The 22555-nt window shown below is 38.5% G+C and overlaps 1 protein-coding gene across 14 annotated transcripts in view; it reads right to left on the bottom strand.

Annotated features, from left to right (window-relative positions):
• HYP1 (hyperosmolality-gated Ca2+ permeable channel 2.3) overlaps positions 1–22555 on the bottom strand; it is a 77783-nt gene that overhangs the window by 43912 nt on the left and 11316 nt on the right. For all 14 annotated transcript variants that reach the window (XR_016043396.1, XR_016043395.1, XR_016043397.1 and 11 more), the window contains one exon: positions 71–226. Coding sequence is in view for 11 of the 14 variants with exons in the window: in XM_006844762.4 (XP_006844825.1) it covers positions 71–226 (156 nt within the window). In the remaining 3 variants the exon portion in view is untranslated. The remainder of the gene's footprint in view (positions 1–70; positions 227–22555) is intronic.

Here is a 22555-nt window from a genome sequence, read left to right on the forward strand (position 1 = left end):
CAGTGCCGTCACGGTAATATACAATAGTAATTTGCTCAGGCAAAGGTTTTAGAAGTGCAATATGCACTACCATTTGGATCGATCTCCCACATTTGAAATGCTAAATAGATCTAGGGACGCATTAGGAATATCAGCAAAGTCCGCATCCTCAAGTTGCTTCCCCAAATAATTTATTGGAAGAAGAATGAAGATTCCCAGGATCCCAGCAATTAAAAATATTCTCAGACTGCACATAAAAACAAACGGACACTTTTCATTGAAAAGGAAATATTTAAAACAGGTTAATTGTAAAATATATTCTAATGAGCTATAATGTAACTCAAAGCAATAAAGAAAAGAAGATATAATTGGGATATACCAATAACAGAGCAGAAGTTAGAAATAAATATGGAACTATGAGGAGAACACGGAACATAATATTACAGTAAATACAGAACAGGATTCAATTACTACTAGATGCATAGATATGTTATGGCATAATGAAGCGTGAGCTATGAACACTCATATTAATGTTGACAGGACAGTGCCCATGCCAACAGGTTCACAGGAACTTGGACACACAACATTCAAGATACAATAAGAGAACACAATGAAAAAGAGTTTAAAATGCCCACCACATAATTCTATGGGATACAACATCAGCAGTTCATAACATATTCATCCTAATGCTTCTCAACTGAGAATAGGGAAACAACTCACTCACATATGCCAGTACATTTGTCTACAAGAAAAACCAACTGCTCAAATCAACATAGTAACATGGTTATGACAAGTGGCCGCATAACGGATAATGGAGTCTCATCAATGTGGACCTGCCCTGATGCGCACCACATACACCCACATACACAGAATTTCTTGATGTATCTACATAAGTGGCACATCGACCAAATATGCAGGCACATTGCACTGAGCATTATGCACCTGCATATGTGGGCAACTGCTTCGGGGGTAGAAAGATGCCCATGAGAAGGGGCAATTCAGTTATTTTCCCCTTAAAAAGGAGGGAAAAAGTAGTATTTTTCTTTTTTCTTTTTTTTGGTGGAAGGGAGGAGGGGAATAGAAACATTTTTTTGATGGTTCTTGGAAGGTGAACTATGTGACCGGGCAAGTCAATATCGATCAAAATTTTTCTACCTTTTTCTTTAGTATTGCTACCCGAATCACTCACAAGTGTCCAATACAATGTGTGAGACAAATAAAACACCAAAGACTCTCCCTTGCTTGCCATTAAAACGAAAACACATTCACGATACAGATCTAGAAAATAAACATGCAATGGAATCAAAAGGCATAAAACAAGATAATACCTTTATATAATTATACCTTTCCTCAGGTCACCGTCAAGGACTTAGCACACCCCACACTGGATCTCTTCCACCAATGGTACACGGGATCTAGGTCCAAGAACTTGTCTCACAAATTTGAGAAGCCTAGGCAAAAACCCAGCAGAGAACATAACATTAGATATGCTTAACCAAGGCTCAACACATGGGCATAAGACCAAGACATAGGGCTAGGCTATGTGGCTTGGGCATTTCACCCCTTAGGGTTTATTTTCTATCCTAAACCCTAAAGCTTGGAGAGAGAAGAAGAGAGATATTTAAAGAGTGGCACTCCACTCCTTGAGGCTTAGAAAGAGAGGGAGAGATGTCAAGTCTAGAGAATGAAGGCTACCCATAGCTAGTTTATATAGAATAAAGGCTAGGGTTTTTAGGGTTAGGGCTTTGCCATCTTTGTGAGACTTAATCTTGACCTTTGATCTTAAGACATGCGAGGTGAAGAGATCCCATCCATTCATCCCTTAGATCAGCCATCATGATTAAAGGGATGAGGTGGAACCATTATCCCTCAGTTTCCACAACTCCATTCCCATGAAATAGAAAGTAATAAATCAATCATAATTAATTTCTTCCACTTTCTTGTTTTGAAATCAATCACTATTAATTTCTTCTACTTTTCGATTTTGAAATCAATCAAAATCTCTATACAAAAGGTTTCCTAAAATATCAAGTTAACATATGGCATAATTGCCATCTTTCAATTTAGAAAAGTTTAAAGGAGGTGGGGCATACCACCCATAGGGTGACCATGTGCGCCCCACACCTAGTATGGTGGGCCCAATGTACCCCAATAGGCCCCCAAATACTTTAAACATAATTTCCTTTAATAAAATAATTTTACAAAATCTCTAAATATTGTATTTTTCTCTCTGATTAAAATAAATTCAGAAAATTGATCTTTCCTAGATTAAAAATCATTTCTCAATAAAATAAAATACCTAGAGAGGTCTAAAAATTCATTTTAGTTGTCTGAAAAATAATTAAAACATATTCAAACATATCTAAGAAGATCTTATGGGAATTGGATCCATAGAGTTAGGATTACGACAATATACTGAGGACTACATCCTCTCTAGAGACTGTATCTCACTTCCTCTTCTCAAACTAACCCAACAGTTCCCATGACCCACAGCCACTCGCTAGGGTTCATGATTGGACTATCAAAGTTAGTCAATAGAGTGAAGGAGATACGATTCTAAACCATGGATTACAAGTCCCTCCCTAGAGATAAGTCAAGGCTCCATTTCAGCAGTACGCTCTATGGGTCCTTCCAACACAGTCCAATGTTGCAGGGAGTAATCTCTTCTGCATATGTACACATCATGCACCCTTATCCAAAAGGACCGCTTCTAGAATGACTATCTAGTGTACATGCCGTAAGATGGTTATGATGAGGATTTAGGCCCTTGTCCTCTCATGCCATCCATCACACACAGGGGTCAAATTCATGGCCCCTGGCCAGCTGTCCTTATCATATTTCAGAACTCATCAAAGGTTAACCCCACATCGAAAACCCTTATCGGTTGTGTTCACACAATGCCCAGGACTATGGGTTTTTAAACATTACACTGAGCCATAACCAGCCCGAACTCAAGTGTGTCCAGGTATCAGAAATACCTCACAGTCCAAAAGTGAACCACACTTCCACTGAAGCCAATATATCACTGTATAAATTTAGTACATGCTCTCATAAGGACATTAAATGGTCACATAACCCCAACATCTCCCACTTGGCCTTTGAAGGCTTTACAAGCTCTCTTCCTCACTTTCTCTCAGCCCCATCCCATGTACATTTTTGGCAAACATATTCGCCACTAATCCCTTGGTCAAAGGGTTTGCAAACATTGCCTCTATCGAAAGATACGCAATTTCTATCTCGTCGAGTTGGACTTTGCTCCGAACATAATATTCAGCTGGCTTGATGTGCTTCGACTTCTTGTGAAAACGTGGTTCCTTGGTTACACATATTGCAGACTGGTTGTCACAAAAGATTCTTATACATGACCATCTCATGGACTCGAACATGAGCTGGTTGAGAAACTTCTTTATCCACATAGCTTCCTTGGCTGCTTGACAACATGCCACGTACTAGGATTCCAAGGTGGATAGGGCCACCACACCCTGCTTCTTGGATTTCCAAGAAACTGTCCCACCACCTAGCATGAAGACATATGCAGATGTCTACTTGTCATCATCAGGGTCTCCTTGATAATCTGCATCTGAGTACCCCTATATGACTATGTGTGACCCTCCTCCATACGTGAGCGCATAATCCGCGGTCCCTCTCAAATATTTGAGTATTCTCTTAATCGCCTTCCAATGTTCTAATCGAAGATTGCATTGGAAGCGGCTAATCACACACATGGTAAAACACAAGTCAAGCCTCGTACCTGACATAGTGTACAAGAGTGACCCTACTGTGCTTCGATAGGGCACTCTCTCCATGGCTTTCTTTTCATCATCTTTGGTCAGGCACATTTTCAGGGATAATTTGGTCTTTTTATCTATAGGGGTGGATATGGGCTTACATTTGTCTATTTCAAACTTTACCAACACTCTCTTATATAAGTTGCCTGGAAAAGTTGAATGGTTTGATTCCGTCTATTTCTTGTTATCTTAACGCCCAATACATATGATGTTTTCCCTAAGTCTTTCATATCAAAGTGTTGTGAAAGGAAATCCTTAGTCGCTCTTAGTGGAGCCATCGAGCTATTGCCTATCAACATATCGTCCACATACAATGAGATAAAAACCATGTCACTCCCACTTGCCTTGACATAGATGCAATAATCTTCCTGACTAGAGGTAAAACCTGCTCTAAACAAGGTTTTTTGGAAGTTTATGTACCACTGTCGCGAAGCTTGCTTAACGCCATAAACAAAGTTTTGAAGTCTACATACCAAATCCTCTTTTCCTTTTTCTATGAAGCACTCAGGTTGTTTCATGTAAATTTCCTCTTCAAACTCGACATTTAGGAATGTCGTTTTAACGTCCATTTGGTGGAGCTCAAAGTCAAAATGGGCTGCTATAGCAATCAAGATCCTAATGGACGGGAATTTAGCAACTTGAAAAAAAGTTCCATTGTAGTCTACCCCTTTTTTTTGGGTGAACCCTTTAGTTACAAGTCTAGTTTTATATTTCTCAAGCTTTCCCTCAGAGTTCAATTTTTTCTTGAACACCCACTTGCATCCTATAGATTTTTGGTCATGAAGTAGAGGCACTAATTCCCAAACACAGCTTTGAATGATGGAAAGATATTCTTCGTTCATGGCTTTTTCCCATTGGTTTCTTTCATAACTAGATAAGGCTTATTTATGGGTTGTAGGCTCATTATCACATTCATCCCCAATTCTCTCATAATGTTCCCCCAGGTAAGTGAAGAAATTAAGTGGTCTTCTAATTCGATTGCTACTACTAAGGGTTTGTGGTTTGGGTTTTCAAGTCTCAACCATGTCACTGGCCATCTCAAAGAGATTGACTTACTCGTGACTGCATCTTGTTTCTAGAAACTCATCCTGAAAAAAGTGAGCATCCTTACTTTCTAGGACTGCCCCATTCTCTAGGTTGAGAAAACGATAGCCCTTGCCATGATCCGGGTATCCTATAAAGATGCACTTAACCTATTTGGGATCAAGCTTGGTTCAATTTTGGTATGGGACTAGAACATGGGCCAAGCATACCCATACTCTTAGATCGTCAAGGGACGGAACACGACCAGTGAATATTTCGTGTGGAGTATGTGGGGCTGCCTTAGTGGGAGACGGTTGAGGATATACCTCGCCGTCAATACTGCCTCTCCCCAAAATTCTAGGGAGAGCTTCACATGCCCCATTATGCTCCGCATCATCTCAACCAAGGTCATATTCCGTCTCTCAGCTACACCATTTTGTTGAGGTGTATAAGGCATGGTAAATTGATGAATTATCCCATGCTCTACACACATCTCCTTAAAGAGTTATGAAAAATACTCGCCACCTATATCAATCCTTAAAACTTTGATTTCTTATTGGTTTGGTTCCCTACCTCGGCCTTATATTCCTTAAAACAGTCTAGGGCTTCGGACTTGGTATGTAGCAAATAAATGTGGCCATTTTGCGAGTGATCACTTATGAAAGTGATGAAATATCTCTTGTGGCCTTTGGTTGCCACATTCATGGGACAGCATATATCACTGTGGATGATTTCTACAATGTCAAAGGCCCTTTGAGCTTTCGTGAAGTCTTTACCAATTTTCCTTGCACACACAATTCACATACTTTTGATAAGTCACCCTAATATTTTCTAGTCGGCCATCTTTCTTTAATCTCTTCATTCTCATATAGTTTATGTGCCATAAGTAAGCATCATTCTCACATTTAGGGGATGAGACATAAGCAACTAGATTTTTTATTTCAATTTCAAATAAACCATTCATGTCGGTTATAACAACTTCCCCTCTAGTCTTAACTGTCACCTTATCAAGAGCAAATATGGTGATATAGCCGGCCTTAGCTAATTTTGGAACTGAGACCAAATACTTCTTCATTTTAGGGGCATAAAGTATTTGTTTCAAGACCATTCTTCCCCCATTTTTCAAATCCATAACATAATCCCCAAAGCCTAGTATATCAGCCTTTTCGTTCCCACTCCTGTCTATGAATTGCTCAGCGGGGTCCACGGGTTAGAAATTGCAGTATCCTTCTTTGGAGTTTGAAACATGGGCAATAGCACCCGAGTCAAAACACCAAGTAGCAGCCTTCGGATCAGCTAGCATAGTCTCAAACACAACACTAGCGCGTTCTCTATTCCCCCCAATATTATTCCTTTTCTCTTTACAAAATCTAGTTGTGTCCCACCTTACCGCACTTATAGCACTCTTTATTTTCTCTCGGCTCTTTATTTTTTGGTTCCCACTCTCCCTTTTTGTTATTCTTATTTTTCTTTTTCGTCTGACTGAAATTTCCTTTGACCTTACCTTTTTTCCTAAAATTATGCGCATTAGGCATAAAGTTAGCCATATGAACCGCATCTTGGGGTGCGGGAGCATCACATGCACTTTTCCTTTCTTCCTTGGTTTTAAGGAGGATAAAAATCTCTTCTAACTTGGGAGTATTTTCTCGGGTAGAGAGAAATGATATAAACACCTGCCAAGAAGTTGGGAGAGGATTCAAAAGGTGACAAATTTGCATAGGCTTAGGGAGCGTCATGTTGATAGCTTCGACCTCACGAACTAGGGCCCGAAACATGTGCATGTGCTCTACAATTTTGACTCCTATCATCTTCAGAACGTGGTACTTCATTAAAGCAAGGGTTTGTTTGACTAAAGAAGGATCAACAAATTCCTTCTATAGCTTTTCATGGATTACTTTTGTAGTCTTCAAGTTCTCATATTCTGATGTATAGGAGTCATGCATCGAAACAAGAAGAACACTTCCACTATGCATAATCTTCTTTTACATGCAGCCTTTCATTCTCTTAGAACCAGTGGAGAGTCATGGATATGCATATCGTGGAGATTTTCCCCATAGAGGACATATCCCTCTTTACGCTTCCAAGAAGAGTAATTGTTCCCATCAAATCTTTCTAATTTCAAGAGCTCGGTCATAAAATTCTTTACGGTCATGACTCTTGAATCAAATTACAGCAAAAATAATGAAAATAAAATAAAATGGCAGCAAGAAGACCTAGCTCTGATACCAATGAAAGGTGGACTATGTGATCGGGCAAGTCAATATCGAACAAAAAATTTGTACCTTTTTTTTAGTATTGCTGCCCAAATCACTCACAAGTGTCTAATACAATATGTGAGATAAATAAAACACCAAAGATTCTCACTTTCTTGCCATTAAAATGAAAAAATATTCACGATACAAATCAAGAAAATAAAGATGCAATGGAATCAAAGGGCGTAAAACAAGAGAATACCTTTATACATTGCCTCAAGTCACTCCCAAGGACTTAGCATACCCCATACCGGGTCTCCTCCACCAATGGCACAAGGGATCTAGATCCAAGAACTTATCCCACAAATTTAAGAAGCCTAGGCAAAAACCCAATAGAGAGCGTAACATGGGATATGCTTGACCAAAGCTCAACACACGAACATAAGGCCAACACCTAGGGCTAGGCTATGTGGCTTGGACGTGCCACCCCTTAGGGTTTATTTTTTTCCTAAACCCTAAAGCTTTGAGAGAGAAGAAGACAGAGATTTAGAGAGTGGCATTCCACTCCTTGAGGCTTAGAGAGAGAGGGAGAGATGTCAAGTCTAGAGAATGAGTCCCACCCATAGTTAGATTATATAGAATAAAGGATAGGGTTTCTAGGATTATGGTTTTCCCATCTTTGTGAAACTTAATCTTGACCTTTGATCTTGGAGACCTGCGGGTTGAAGAGATCTCATCCATTCAACCCTTAGATCAGCCATCATTATTAAAGGGATGAGGTGGAACCATTATCCCTCAGTTTCCGTAACTTCATTCTCATCAAATAGAAAGTAATAAGTCAATCATAATTAATTTCTTACACCTTCCTGTTTTGAAATCAATCACTCTTTATTTCTTAAACTTTTCGATTTTGAAATCAATCAAAATCTCTACACAAAAGGTTTCCTAAAATATCAAGTCAACCTATGGCATAATTGTCACCCTTAAACATAATTTCAGATAATAAAATAATTTTACAAAATCTCTAAAATTTTATTTTTCTCCCTGATTAAAATAAATCCAAAAAATAGATTTTTCCTCAGTTAAAAATCATTTCTCAATAAAATAAAATACCTAGAGAGGTCTACAAATTCACTTTAATTATCTGAAAAATAATTAAAACATATTTAAACATATCTAAGAAGAGTTCATGGGAATTGGATCCATAGAGTTAGGATTACGACAAATTTACTGAAGATTACATCCTCTCTAGAGACCGTATCTCATTCCACCTTCTCAAACTGACCCAACAGATCCCCTGACCCACAGCCACTCGCAAGAGTTCATAATTGGACTATCAAAGTTATTCAATAGAGTGAAGGAGATACGATTCTAGACCATGGATTACAGGTCCCTCCCTGAGGACAAGTCCAAGCCCCATTTCAACAGTATGCTCCAAAGGTCCTTTCAACACAATCTAGTGTTGCAGGGAGTCATCTCTTCTGCACATGTACACGTCACACACCTTTATCCAAAAAGGCCGCTTCCTGGATGCCTATTTAGTGTACATGTCGTGTGATGGTAATGATGAGGATTTAGGTCCTCTCAAGCCATCCATCATACACAGGGTTCAAATCCATGGCCCCTGGCCAACTGTCTTAGGCACATTTCCGACCTCATCAAGGGACCATATCAAAAACCCTTATCGGTTGTGTTCACACAATGCTCAAGACTACGGGTTTTCAAACATTACCTTGAGTCATAGCCAGTCAGAGCTCAGGAGTGTCTAGGCATCAGAAATGCCTTACTCCCACTGGAGCCAATATATAATTATATAAATTCAGTACATGCTCTCATAAGGCCATTAAATGGCCACATAACCACAACAGTTCTAAAGGGAATTAAATTATAGAAATTGTTAATCAATTTCTATTATCAAGTCTGAAGATTTGAATAAAATCTGATGCTTCTTTGGGCGACCATTTGAGTTTGTTTTGTGCATTGCTTTAAACAATTGCAGGCAACTATTTACAAAGTAATCAATGTTTTCAAGGGGCGAGGAAAATATAACTACAAATCAAAATTTCTTTGAATTTTGAGTTTGATATCAGAAGTTGGACCCTAGGATGAACTTTTCGTTTAAGTTTCTTTGCCTAATACCTTCCTTTTGGAACAATGTCGTCATCTTCAGGTAAAAAAGATCCAGCATGGATACATTCAACGCTCAACAACCCTAAGGATCATACTAGTGTGTTTTGTATTGGGGTATATTTACCCAGCCAACACCCCGTAGAAACATTTTCTGATGCTTCTAAAGGATTAAATTGTAGAAATTGTCACTCAAATTGTTTTATCAAATCTAAAGATTTCAATAAAATATGGTGATTCTTTGGGTGACCATTTGAGTTTGTTTTTGTGCATTGCTTTAAACAATTGCCAACAAATATTTACCAAGTAATCAACATTTTCAAGGGGCAAGAAGATTAAAACTAAAAATCAAAAATTTCTTTGGGTTTTGAGTTTGATATCAGACGTTTGGAACCTATGATGAACTTTTCCTTTTAAGGTTCATTGCCTAATACCTTCCTTTTGGAACAATGTCTTCATCTTCATGTAACCAAGAACCAGTATGGATACATTCAACACTCAACAACCCTAAGGATCATAATAGTGTGTTTTGCACACTATGGAGAAACTTAAACAGGGGGTATTTTTCAGCAAAAGGTACATATTGCCAGTTACGAGGAATGTAAGGACATTTCCTATAGCAATCAATGAAATTAGAAGAGACAATCAGGCATATACTAATAGCAAGAAAGGAAATGACAAAAGGAAAGCATTGAAGCAACAAGAATTGTTGGACGAGGTTCAATTAGTTGATGAAGGAAAACATGAACCGAATGTATCTGAGTTGGAAGTGGATCTGTTTACAAGGGAGAGGGTTATAACGCTTACGTTACTATTGGGGGAAAAAAAGCTCAATTTGTCGGGCCGCTGGATGTATTTTGCACAGTATGTGGCCTTCAAAGGCCTGGAGAGCATATAAAAACTATGACAGTGGTGATATTGTACTCTAGTGGAAGTGTGGTCTATATGGGACCAAAGAGGCATGCTTAGTAGTGCTTGTATATTCACCCAGGTTTGGGCAGCCTAGGCCCTAGAGTCGAGTTCAAAACCCTTAGCCTTGAGCGTAAGGCACAAGTATTGAGGGTTTGCTGGATCAACGCTGGTTGAAGCCGGAGAGATGCCCAAAACATTTAGCCAAAAGGTGGTTGGTCTCCTTTGTGAGGTTGGCAGCTTGTGAGGACAAAGGCCCAAATCCTCAAAATTACCACCACACAGCATATATATATGATAGCCGCATCTATGGGAATCGACCCATTAGCATAATACATGTAGATAAGCTAAAGAGAGCCCCCTGCACCAATCCGATAGTGTGGACATGTCTATGTTAGACATGGCTTGTCCTTTGGAGGAACCTTAATCCACACACTAGACCCGTGTTTCCTCTATTTATTGGCCGACTTTGACGGACCAAGTGTGTGCCCCTGTGACTATGGGTTATGGGCTCCGTTGGATTGGTTTGAGACTGTGGATCACAGAAACTAGCATAGGTGGAACGCCATAATTTTTTCGCACATTTCTGACCCAATGAATCCAATTCTCTATTAATCATGTTTGTTCACATTTTAGAAAATTTATTAATCAGAAAAATGCATGTCAGAGAGCATTACATATTTCTTTTTGAATCATAAAGTTTCAATAAAAATATACGTATTTTTCATCATTAAAGTTTATGAGTCACTTTTAAAATATTTAGAAGGGATTGAAAATATATCTTGGGTATTTAAAAATATATGTGACCCACATGAGGCCCAATAGCCAAGGGCCCACACAAGGAGAGGCCCGCTTGATATGGGGTGTGGGGCCCACTTGGGCTCCTATGCCCACATGCCCTCTCCTTTCTTTTTTCCAATTGGTTGACAAAGTAAAACCTGGTGGTTATTATTAAAATATTTTTAAAGTCTTTCTATTTAAGTTCTAGGACCTTAGTGTCCTTTCATATTTTGTATGGCAGTTTTCCCTTTCATATTTTTGTAATGATATATATATATAAATGGATTAAGAAGTGCATGAGGGGTAAGTTTTTAACCTCACGTCACTCTCTTCTCTCTCTCTCACGTCTCTCCTCTCTCTTCTTTTTCTATTCCCTTGTCTCTCTCGAGATTCTCTAAGATGGTATTAGAGCAAATCTGAGATCTTTTCATCTTCCTTTCTTTCTTTATTTTTTAATCATAAAGCTCTAGAACTGTTTGATCTAAACACCAGCATTGCTTCCTAGTGTTTTGTGCGTAAAAGGCCATGTCAATCTGTTGTTGGTGTGGCGATGCTGCTATGTGTGTGTTTCCTCTTTCTAGATCAAGATCTACAGAGATGTCATGACCTAGTTTCCATAATGCTAGCGTGGTGAGGCTCATCCTAGTGTTTTGTGTGTAGAATGTCATGTTGATCTGTTGTTGGTGTGGCGATGCTGCTAGGCATGTGTTTCATCTTTCTAGATCAAGATCTACAAAGATGCCATGACCTAGTATCCATAATGCTAGAGTGGTGAGGCTCAAATGTGTTTAATGTGGTGTTGCCCTAAATTTCTTTACTATGAGAGCGTGACCAGATCTGAATGATAAGTCTCCCTCCTCTATGTAATTTCTTACACCTTATTAGGCTTATATGAAACTTACGTTCATGGTTATCCTTTTTCCCCTTTATTTTGTACACTCATGGATAAGGAAATTAAACCCGAAATCTTTAAGTCTTCCTAAAACTGTAGGGATAAAAATTACCTTCGTAAAATTAAATAAGTCCAAATATGTTGTATCGGCTTAATTTGTCAAAGTATCCCCAAGTGCAAGGGAGAAACTAAAATACTTGATTGAGGACAAGACTATTAAATCCCATAGTAGATATGAAGGGTGGATGTGGGACAATTATACAATCATGGCCTAGTTGTGGAGTAGTATGGAATCCCAAACCAATGCGAATGTATTATTTCTTGATATAGCTAAAGAAATTTGGGACACTTTGAAAGAAACATATTTATTAGATAAAAATATCTCTCAAGTATATGAGCTGTTTGAGAAAATGTTTCAATTGCAACAGGGTCATAAAATTGTGAGCGAGTATTATCACACCCACAAGGGTATATGGGAAGAGCTGAATCTACATCAGTTTATATTTGGTAATGTGGAATAGGAGAGGAGACCGCGTGAAGAATATAAGATTGCCAAATTTTTATCTGGCCTTAATCCTGAGTATCATTTAGTACGTGGAAAAACTTGGCAAGCTATGAACTCCCATCTCTCACAAATGTCAAAGCACGCATTCAATATGTCAATACATCTGCTTCTCCAACTCCTCTTGACTCAAGTATTAATGATGGATCGGCCTTGAATACAGTTGTAGAGAGAGGTGATGCAGACAGAGGTCGAGGACGTCGTTGACTCGGGAAGAGACCAAGGTAGAGGTGATGGGGCATGGCTGAGGAACTCGCAAGTGTATTCATTGTGGGCGTACAAATCATACGGTTGATAAGTGTTGGGACAAGGTTGGTAAGCCTGCTTGGGAAGACCAAGCCACTTACACATCTAAGAGGAGTAAAGACCGTTATCTGAATAGACCCAGTGATGGCCAACAACAATTGGGTTATGTTGATGAGTTGTGCTTTCCAAATAAGAATATAATAAACTTGTTAAACAAGTACAGCAGTCTTCTTCCTCCACTATTGCCACCATGGCCATGCTTCTTGCCTCTCAAAAGCCCGCTCCCTGGGTTATTGACTCAAGAACCTCCGCATGATTGGTGAGTCCTATATTTTTGCATCTCTAAATAAGTGTACTCTTTATTCCTCTGTGACCCTGGCTAATGGATCGTTGTCCAATGTGTCAGGGCAAGGTATAGTTATGCGTACTTCCCTTTCTCTGTCATCTACACTACATGTTCCAAAGTTCCCTACTAGTTTATTATTCAAGACCAAATTAACCAACTTCATTGCTCTGTAACCTTTTATACCTCTTCTTGTGTCTTTCAGGATCTAAAGACAGAGGATGATTTGTGGCAGGTATGAGTCAAGCAGCCTATACTACTTGGATCATAACTTGATTGATACTAGTGATGATAAGCTCGATCCCCAGGCCGTCAAGTGTGTCTTTCTCGGGTATTCAAGCTTCCAGAAAGGTTATTGTTGTTATCATCCTCGTTTTCGAAAGAAATTTGTTTGTGCTGATTACCTTTTTCAAAAATACTCCTTATTTTTCAAAACAGAGTCGTGTGCTTGATACAAATATTTTTATCCTGCTTCTTAAGAAGTCTCAAAGGCCTTGCCTTCTATGATTCCTCTTCATAATCTTGTTGATACTTCTTCACCCCAGTTACCTACGTTCCCAAAATCTAGGACATCTATAAATAGAGCTGAGAATTTTCTCGAGCGGGTCTGGATCCACCCAGATCTGGATCCGATTATTTGGATCCGGATCCGAAAGTATCTATGGGATTTGGATCCAAATCTGGATCCAGATCAGTTCCATCCATCAATACTTTTTGCTGTATCAAAAAGGTATACAAAGGATCCATCTTATCCTAATTGTTCATAAATCATATCCAAATGAGACATTGATAGGCCCTCAGTTCAATCTATAGAACATGGAAAAGGCATAATATTTGAAAAGAGCACAGCAACTGTAATCTCACTTGAAACTGGGTGATGTAGAAGCCATTGCCATAGGCGTGAGTCCATGACTCGACCGGTTTGCGTAGTGGAGAGCGAGGCCAATAGGGGACGCTAAGAGTAACTAAAGCCCTCACCCAGTCGGGCCTGAAGAGGCATAGGTACCAAGCTATCATGGCACCCCAGTCATACCCAACAACAAAAGCCTGAAAAAAAAAAAAAAAAAAAAAAGAATTGTTATCCTCAGGATAATTCTCCTCGTAAATGATCTCTCTCTCTCAAGAGCACAGAGGTTGATCCCAACTCAAAAAGAAGAGTAACTAATATTTTCAAACCATATTGAATTTCTCTTTCCTCACTCTATTTTCCTCTCTCTTCAAAAGGAGAATGGAGAGAAACCAAACCTGGGCCTCTCCTAGGGCATCAAGAAGGCCGATGAGGTCCCCAACAATGTGGAACACTATGTAAGAGGTGTACGGCTGAGGCCGGGCTTCAATTTCCCCATAGCCTCGAAGGTCCGAAGCCACTGCTCTATACCCATGCCTCGTCATGAACTCCATCTGACACTGTCATGAAAAGTTTGTGTGATTTTATTTTTGGAACCCTAACTGCAAGGCTTCTCTCTGTTCCTACCGCTTTCATGGCTGCCTTTGCAATTGCATTGTTAGCTGCGACTTACATGGTGGTTCTTTTGCCTGAGAGAGAAAGGAGGGAGTTTTACGGTGAGGTGGAAGGGAAACCCTAAGTTTTCATTTCAAGAGAGAGAGAGATAAACGACGGTGGTGATGAGGTTATAAAAGTTAAAAGTACAGTGGGATTAGGTTTTAAAAGCTAAAACTTAAAAGTATTATATATTATAAATATAAATTTATAAATAAATCATAAACAATATAAAAATATATATTATTTTAATATTTGAGTCGGATCCTGATAGGATCCACCCTAACCCGGATTTGATCCGAATAGTAGCTACAGTGCAAGCCCAATGGCTCAGATTGAATTTGGGCCAATCCAATGGTCACGATTCTATTTTGTATTTTAAATTTTAAGTTTTTTTCTACAAATCCAAATCACTTGAAATTTTAAGCGTCTATTCTTTCAAAATAGGAGAATTAAATAAAAATATCAAAAAAATAATTCGCAAAAAATAAATTGATCAAAATACCCCTAAAACTTTCAGGTGTATTATTGTCAATTTATTTTTTGCGAATTATTTTTTTAGGTCAACCTTGATGGGAAAAACGGACGCCTAAAATTTCATGTGATTTGGATTTGTAGAAAAATATTAAAATTATATTACGAAATAAAGATGTGATCGTCAGATGGGCCCAGATTCAATCTGGGCCGTTGGACTTACACTGTAATTGTCAGCCAGTGCGCTAACCTATATATATATATATACATATATATATGGAAAAGTCTTCTCAACGCCCATAGGCGAAAATGAACAGTGATTTCACCTACCCTCATCATACGGTCACGATTATCCGATAGTGTTTCATTTTTCATTTTTTTTTTACAAATCGGAATGATCTGAAATTTGAAGCGTGTGTAGTGTACATCCTAGTGAGACGCACCTAATAAAAATATAAAAAAAATAATTCGCAAAAAACTAGTTGACCAAAATACCCCTGAAACTTTTCGGGGGTATGTTGGTCAATTTATTTCATGTAAAATATTTTTTTGATATTTTTTGCAGATTCGCCTATTCTTTATGAACCCAGCTCCAAATTTCAGATCATTCCAATTTGTAGAAAAAAAATAAAAAATGAAATACTACCGTATAATCGTGACCTTGCAATGAACTTTAGAAGGTGAAGAGGATCGGCGAAATCACTGTTCATTTCGCCTGTAGGCGTTTTGTAGTATCTTAATATATATATATATAGGGATTTTCTATGTTAACAACACCCTAAATAGCACTGGTGCAAGTTAAGGATTCGAATTTTAGATCCAGATCCGAATAGGATCCACAATTCAGGTTTCGGATCTGGATCAAGTAAACTCTCAGCCTTATCTATAGATCATAATGTTTCTCAAGTGCAGCCCATAAAGGTTTACACCAAAAGAAAAATGCAAGGTGGACATCCCCCACCAACTCAACCAGTCACTCAATCATAATCTTTGTCTACTGATCCACTTCTTTCTTACGATGATGATGTATCTATTGCCATTCAAAAAGGCAACATCTGATCGCACATTTTGTTACCTTTACAAATTTGTTTCCATCATATCAAAGTTTTTCTTTAGCCCTTTCATCTGTTTATGTTCCTAAGACCTATCAAGAAGCACTTTCTTATAGCGGGTGGAAGGGAGTAATGGAAGAGGAGATGGACCGATGCACTTCATTCAAATGATATAGGGGAACTCACTAAGTTACCAACTGGAAAAAGGGCTATTGGGTGTCAATGGGTTTATGCAGTCAAATATAGACCTAATGGCACTGTAGGAAGATTAAAAGAAAGATTAATAGCCAAAGGATACACACAAACATTTGGTACTACTCTTAAACATTTGCCCTTGTTGTTAAACTCAATTCAGTTCGAGTTGTTGTATCTGTGGCTGCCAACAAGGGATAACCGTTGTGGCGACTTGATGTTAAGAATGCTTCTCTCCATGTGATTTACAAAAAGAGGTGTACATGGAGCAACCACAGGGTTTATTGCTCAGGGGGAGTCAGACAAATTGTGTAGGTTGAATAAAGCCATTTATGGCCTGAAACAATCCCCATATCCATGATTTGAAAATTTCAGTGAAATTGTCATAGCATATAGACTTCGGTGCAATCATGCAGATCATTCAGTGTTTGTTTGGACACAGGACACCAAAATAATTGTTTTAATTGTCTATGTTGATGATAGATATTGTTGTACAAGCAATGATCAAGAAAGAATCAGTTATTGAAAGAGACATCTAAAACAATATTTTTGGACAAAGGATTTAGGTCAACTAAGGTATTTTCTTAGAATTGAAGTAGCCAGATGATAGCATGGCATTAGTTTGTCTCAGAAAAATATGTGACTGCTTTGTTCATAGAAATTGGAATATTGGATGCTAGACTAGTGGATAAGCCCATGGATTCAAATACAAAATTATTACCTAATCTGGAGGAGTTACTTGAGGATCTAGGAAGGTATAGAAGATTGGTAGGTGGGCTTATTTATCTAACCATCATGAAGTATGATATTGCTTTTGCTGTAAGTGTTGTAAGTCAGTGTATACATTCTCCGAGGATTCCTCAATGGAATGTTGTTCATAGAATTTTAAGGTATCCAACAGGAGCCCCGGGTTGAGGTTTGATTTACAAGTCAAATAATCATTTAGCCATTGAAAGTTACTCAGATGCTGATTGGCAGGTTCATCATCTGACAAGCGGCCTACCACAAGTTATTTTGCATTTATTGTTGGAAACTTGGTAACATGGAGAAGCAAGAAACAAAATATTATGGTTAGATCTAGTGCAGCGGCAAAAAATAGAGCAATGGCACATACTACATGTGAAATGATCTGGCTAAAAACATTGATCCAAGAGATGGGGTTTACCGTTGCCGAACATATAAAGATGTACTGCAATAATAACGCTACCACTTATATTGCCAATAATAAAGTGTTTCATGATTGGACCAAGCATATCGAAGTAGACTATCATTTTATCCAAGAGAAAGTTGCTAGTAAGCAAGTGTCTACTCCAGATGTAAAATCTAAGGATCATCTGGCAGATATCTTCACCAAAGCCCTTGGTCGTAATATGTTCCAAGTTGAGCATGGGTGACATTTATGCTCCAGCTTGAGGGGGAGTGCTAAAGTCATTTTATTTAAGTTTGTGGACAGCACCGAGAACAGTCCTATGATACGTACCGTGAACAATGCTGTGAATGGTAAAAAGTGTCAAAACTAGAGAGGGAGAAAGGGAAAAGAAGAGGAAAAGAAAGAGAGGAGAGTCAAGATTGAAAGAGAAGCGAGGAGAGAATTGACATGCGATTTAGTCACCCCATGCCGCACTAATATCTTTAGTTAGAATGTTTGTTTAGGGTTTATAAAGGACAAAAAATACCTCAATAAAAACAAGTATCCACAAGTATAAAAAAGGCAAAAATGCCCCAATACACAAAAAAATTATTTTTTAATACTTCCCCTCAAGCTAGAGAATAGATGTCACTCATGCCTAGCTTGGATTAAATCTGCAAAGTATGGTTACGAGTAAGCGCCTTGGTGAATATATCAACCAATTGATATCATGACTTCAAATATGGGCTTCTTATTTGCTTATTGGTCACGTTCATTTGGAACTAACAATCCACTTCAATATATTTTGTTCTTTCATGAAAAACTGAATACCTCGCATATGAATGGATGTCTGATTGTCACAAAACATCTTCATAGGTTTAGTAATTGAAAAACTCAATTCCTGCATCAAGGTTTTCAGCCACATTAACTCACATGTAGTATGAGCCAAAGCTCTATACTCAGCCTCAGCACTAGATCTGGCCACCACATTTTTTCTATTGCTTTTCTAAGTCATCAAGTTTCCTCCAACAAAGGTGAAGTAAACCATAGTAGATCTTCTATCAATAGGTGAACTTGCCCAATCAACATCAAAATCACTCTCAATGTCAAAGCGGTCATTCTTCTTGTAGATGAGTCCTTGACTTGGGGCTCCCTTCAGCTATCTCAAAAGTTTTCTTACTACTACCCAATGTGGTGCTCTAGGAGAACGCATAAACTGACTTAATACACTCATAGCCGAGGCTATATTTGGTCTAGCTATTGTCAGGTAAATAAGTCTTCTTGCAAGTCTTCTATATCGGTCAAAGTCTTCGAGTAAATCTCCTATATCCACTAAAAGTTTGGAACTTGAATATATGGGTGTATCGACCGGTTTAGACCCTAACATCCATGTTTCTATTAGTAAATTACATTTTTCCTTTGGAATAGACTAATACCATGTTGTGACCGAGCTACTTCAATGCCAAGAAAACATCTCAGTTGCCCCAAGTCTTTTGTCTAAACATATTGTTGCAGATAATTCTTCAACTTCTGAATTCCTTCTTGATCACTGCCTGTAATAATAATATCATCACCATAAACAACCAAGATAATAGTTCCAGCTGATTGTCTTTAAATAAATATTGAAGGGAAAATTACAAAAACGCCCAAAATCAAACTTTCTAAACAACTTCCCCCCAACCAAGTTTTTTTATTAGCAAATTTTACCCGAAATTTAACTTTCCTAGCAAATATCCCTCAAGTCAAAAAGTCATATTTGTTTTATAAAAATACCCATACCCGTACAGCCAGACATTGCCGCGGAAAACATGCGGTCCGGCACTTTGGCCTGTTGGAAGCATGTGTCCGGCACAAAAGGGGTGGTCCGTCACTTTGGGCTTCTAGAAAGCGTGGGTTCGGCACAAAATATGGGCAGTCCGGCACTTTGGCTTTCTGAAAAGCATACGGTCCGGCAAAAAATACGGGCGATCTGACACTTTGGGCTCTGGAAAGCGTGGGTCCACCACAAAATAGGGGCGGTCCGGCACTTTGGGCTTTTGAAAAGCATGCGGTCAAAGCGTAGGTCCAGCACAAAATAGGGGCGGTCTGGCACTTTAGCCTTCTAAAAAGCATGCGGTCCGGCACAAAATAGGGGCGATCCGGCACTTTGGAACTTTGGAAAGCAAGTGGTCCGACACAAAATAAGGGTGGTCCGGCACTTTGGCTCTGGATTGTTAAGGGGTCCGGCAGTTGTTACATAGGGTCTGGTACTTTGGTAGTGAGCGAGTCCACGTCAATATCTGGTTGTACGGGTATGGCCATTTTCGTCAAAAAAATGACTTTTTGACTTGAGGGGTATTTGCCAATAAAGTTAAATTTGTGGTAAAAATTGCTAAAAAAATTAGGTTAGGGGGAGGTTGCTAGAAAGTCTCCTTTTAGGAGGTTTTTGTAATTTTCTCAATATTAAATGATCCACACGGCTTCGCTGAAACCCATATGCCATAACAAGTTCCCTAAATTTCTCAAACCATGCGCATGGTGACTACTTTAGGCTATAAATTGCTTTTTCTAACATGCATACCTTATCTGAATCCCCCTGAGCAACAAAGCCCGACGGTTGCTTCATATAGATTTATTCTTATAAATCTATATGGAAGAAGACATTCTTAACATCAAGTTGTCGCAATAACCACCCCTTATTTGCTGCCACAGACGTAAGTACCCTAATTGAATTAAGTTTGGCCACTAGAGCAAATGTCAGAGAATAATCAATACCAAATGTAAGTGTGTATCCCTTTGCCACCAGTCTAGACTTTAATATTTCTACAGATCTATCTAGCTAGTACTTAATGGTATATGCCCACCAACATCCAATAGGTCTCTTTCCTGCTGGCAAATAAGTGAGCCTCCAAGTACCATTTGACACAAGCGCAGCCATTTCCTCATCCAAAGATTTCTTCCACCCAACAAGCAAAAGGGCTTCCTGTTAGGATTTAGGTACAGAAATGGAAGAAAGGACTAAAGCAAAATCCTTAAAACAAGGAGGAAGATTTTCAAATGTGACAAAATGAGCAATAGGATGTTTTGTACAAGATCGTTGACCTTTACAAAGTGCTATTGGAAGATCAATACTTTCAACTTCAGGAGTACATTCAGGAACAGGATGAGGATCCACATATAAAGATGAAGATTCGTCGGCTGCTTCAGTTGGTGGTGATGGCCCTTCTTTTAACTTCCTTCTCGTATACACTTTGAGAAGTTGCTCCTATGGAACACTAATAATAGAAGGAGAGACAGGCTCTACAGAAAGGGACACTTGAGATAGAAAATTATCAATAGAGAAAGAAATAGGAATGGAAGCAGGAGTAGTCAGTAGAAGTAATGGGTTATGAATTCACCCCTTGTGCGCACTGTTCTGAATTTATTTTTATCACTTTACCCTCATCAGAAAAGTATGGAATATTTTCAAAGAAGGTAACATCAGCACACACAAAGTTATTTTTCAAATGAGGTAGATAACACAGATAGCCTTTTTTGGTACTAAAATATCCTAAAAATACACAATTAACAGCACATGGATCCAATTTGTTTGTTCCAGGACATAAGACCTAAACAAAGCAAACACACCCAAAAACTCTAGAGGGCACAGTAAACAAGAGTCTATTAGGAAAAAGCAAAGAATGCAGTGATTTTCCATCCAAATCAGAGGGAGACATAACATCTTATCAAATAACAAACTGTCAAAACAGCATCTCCCCAAAAACAAATTTGGGCATATGCATATTTAACCATAAAGCACGAGTTACCTCTATTAAATGATGAATTTTTCTCTCTACTACCCCATACTGTTGGGAAGTATGCACACATGATGTGTGATGAATAATGCCATGTGTGGCTAAATTCTGGAAATCTTGAGACAAATATTCATTAGTATTATCTGAATACAAAACACAAATATTCCTTCCAAACTAAGTTTGAATTTCATTATGAAACAACCAAAAAAATAGACAAGGCGGATCTTTCATTAAGTATAACCATATCATCTGAGAAAAATCATCAACAATATTAAAAAAATATCCGTAACAAACTAGACTCTGAACTTTTAAAGGACCCCAAATGTCTGAATGAACAACTGTAAAGACACATACTCTCGTTTATTAATTCTAGAAGGAGAAGAGGTTCTATCATGCTTTCCTAACTCACAAGCCTCACACCCAAGTGTTAACACTGACTATAATGAAAGGACTAACATCTTCAAATTATTGATTGATAAAGGACGAAGTCTGCAAGGGAAAACAATGGAATATAGAGCAACACCCACAAAACTACGATCAAGATCGTAGAGCCCACCAAACTCATGACCGCCACCAATCATCTCCTTTATCTTTCAATTCTAAAAAACATAATATGAGGGAAAGAAATTCTAGACTCACAACAGCCACCAATCATCTTCTTCGTCTTTAAATCCTAAAACCAGAATATGAGGGATAGAAAGTCACTGAAAACTAAAGTGATTTAGTTAATTTACTGACACACAATAAACTGGATGGAAACTTTGGAAAATTGGAACATAAAGAACATAAGAGAATGAGAGTGAAGAAGTCGAACACACAACACCTTTACCGGATAACCTAGATAAAGAACCATCGGCGAGAGTGATAGTAGTAGTGCCATCTGGTTTACTGAGAGACGAGAACATAAAGAAGTCACCAATCATATGATCAGCGACTCCTGAATCAATGACTCAAGGAGAAGTCTTTTGAGATGCAAGGAATGAAAAAGTACCTATATTAGACATAATAGTGGAAGAGGAGGAATGAGTAGATCGTTGTCGGTCATTCTTGATTAACTTATTGTATTCTTCTCGTGAGAACAGCACTGAGTCACAAACAAAATATACGGTCTGGGTCTTGATTGTTGAAGACACCTGGGTGCATACCTGGTTAGCCTAAGTAGGCTTACCAAACTTATCCCAGCATTTTTCAGCAATGTGATTTGTTCGCCATAATGGGTGCACTTCCTGTTGCCTGGACCTCTACCACAACCTCCCCCTGAATCACGACCACGTCCTCTATTTCCACCACCAAGGCCTCTGCCATCATATCTACCCACAAAGGAGGTTAAAGCAGACCCATTACCAGTGTTAGTAGCTGATGAAGAATAAGATATAATAACCCGTTGAAGGCGAGAGTACATATTATTAATAGAGGGAAGTTCACTACTAAGTTAAGATCTGCCCCCAAACAGCATGATACTCGGAATCAAGACTAGATAGGAACTTTGCAACTCTAAAATCCTCTCTTTGCCTTTTAAGAAGTTCCATACCATTAATTAAGGGTTGATAAATATTCAACCCTTTCCACATACCTCAAAGAGAACTACAATAA

The sequence above is a fragment of the Amborella trichopoda genome, chromosome 10 (assembly GCF_054954075.1).
Source record: "Amborella trichopoda isolate Santa Cruz 75 chromosome 10, AtrichopodaSantaCruz75HAP2 v2.0, whole genome shotgun sequence".
Taxonomy (NCBI): Eukaryota; Viridiplantae; Streptophyta; class Magnoliopsida; order Amborellales; family Amborellaceae; genus Amborella; species Amborella trichopoda.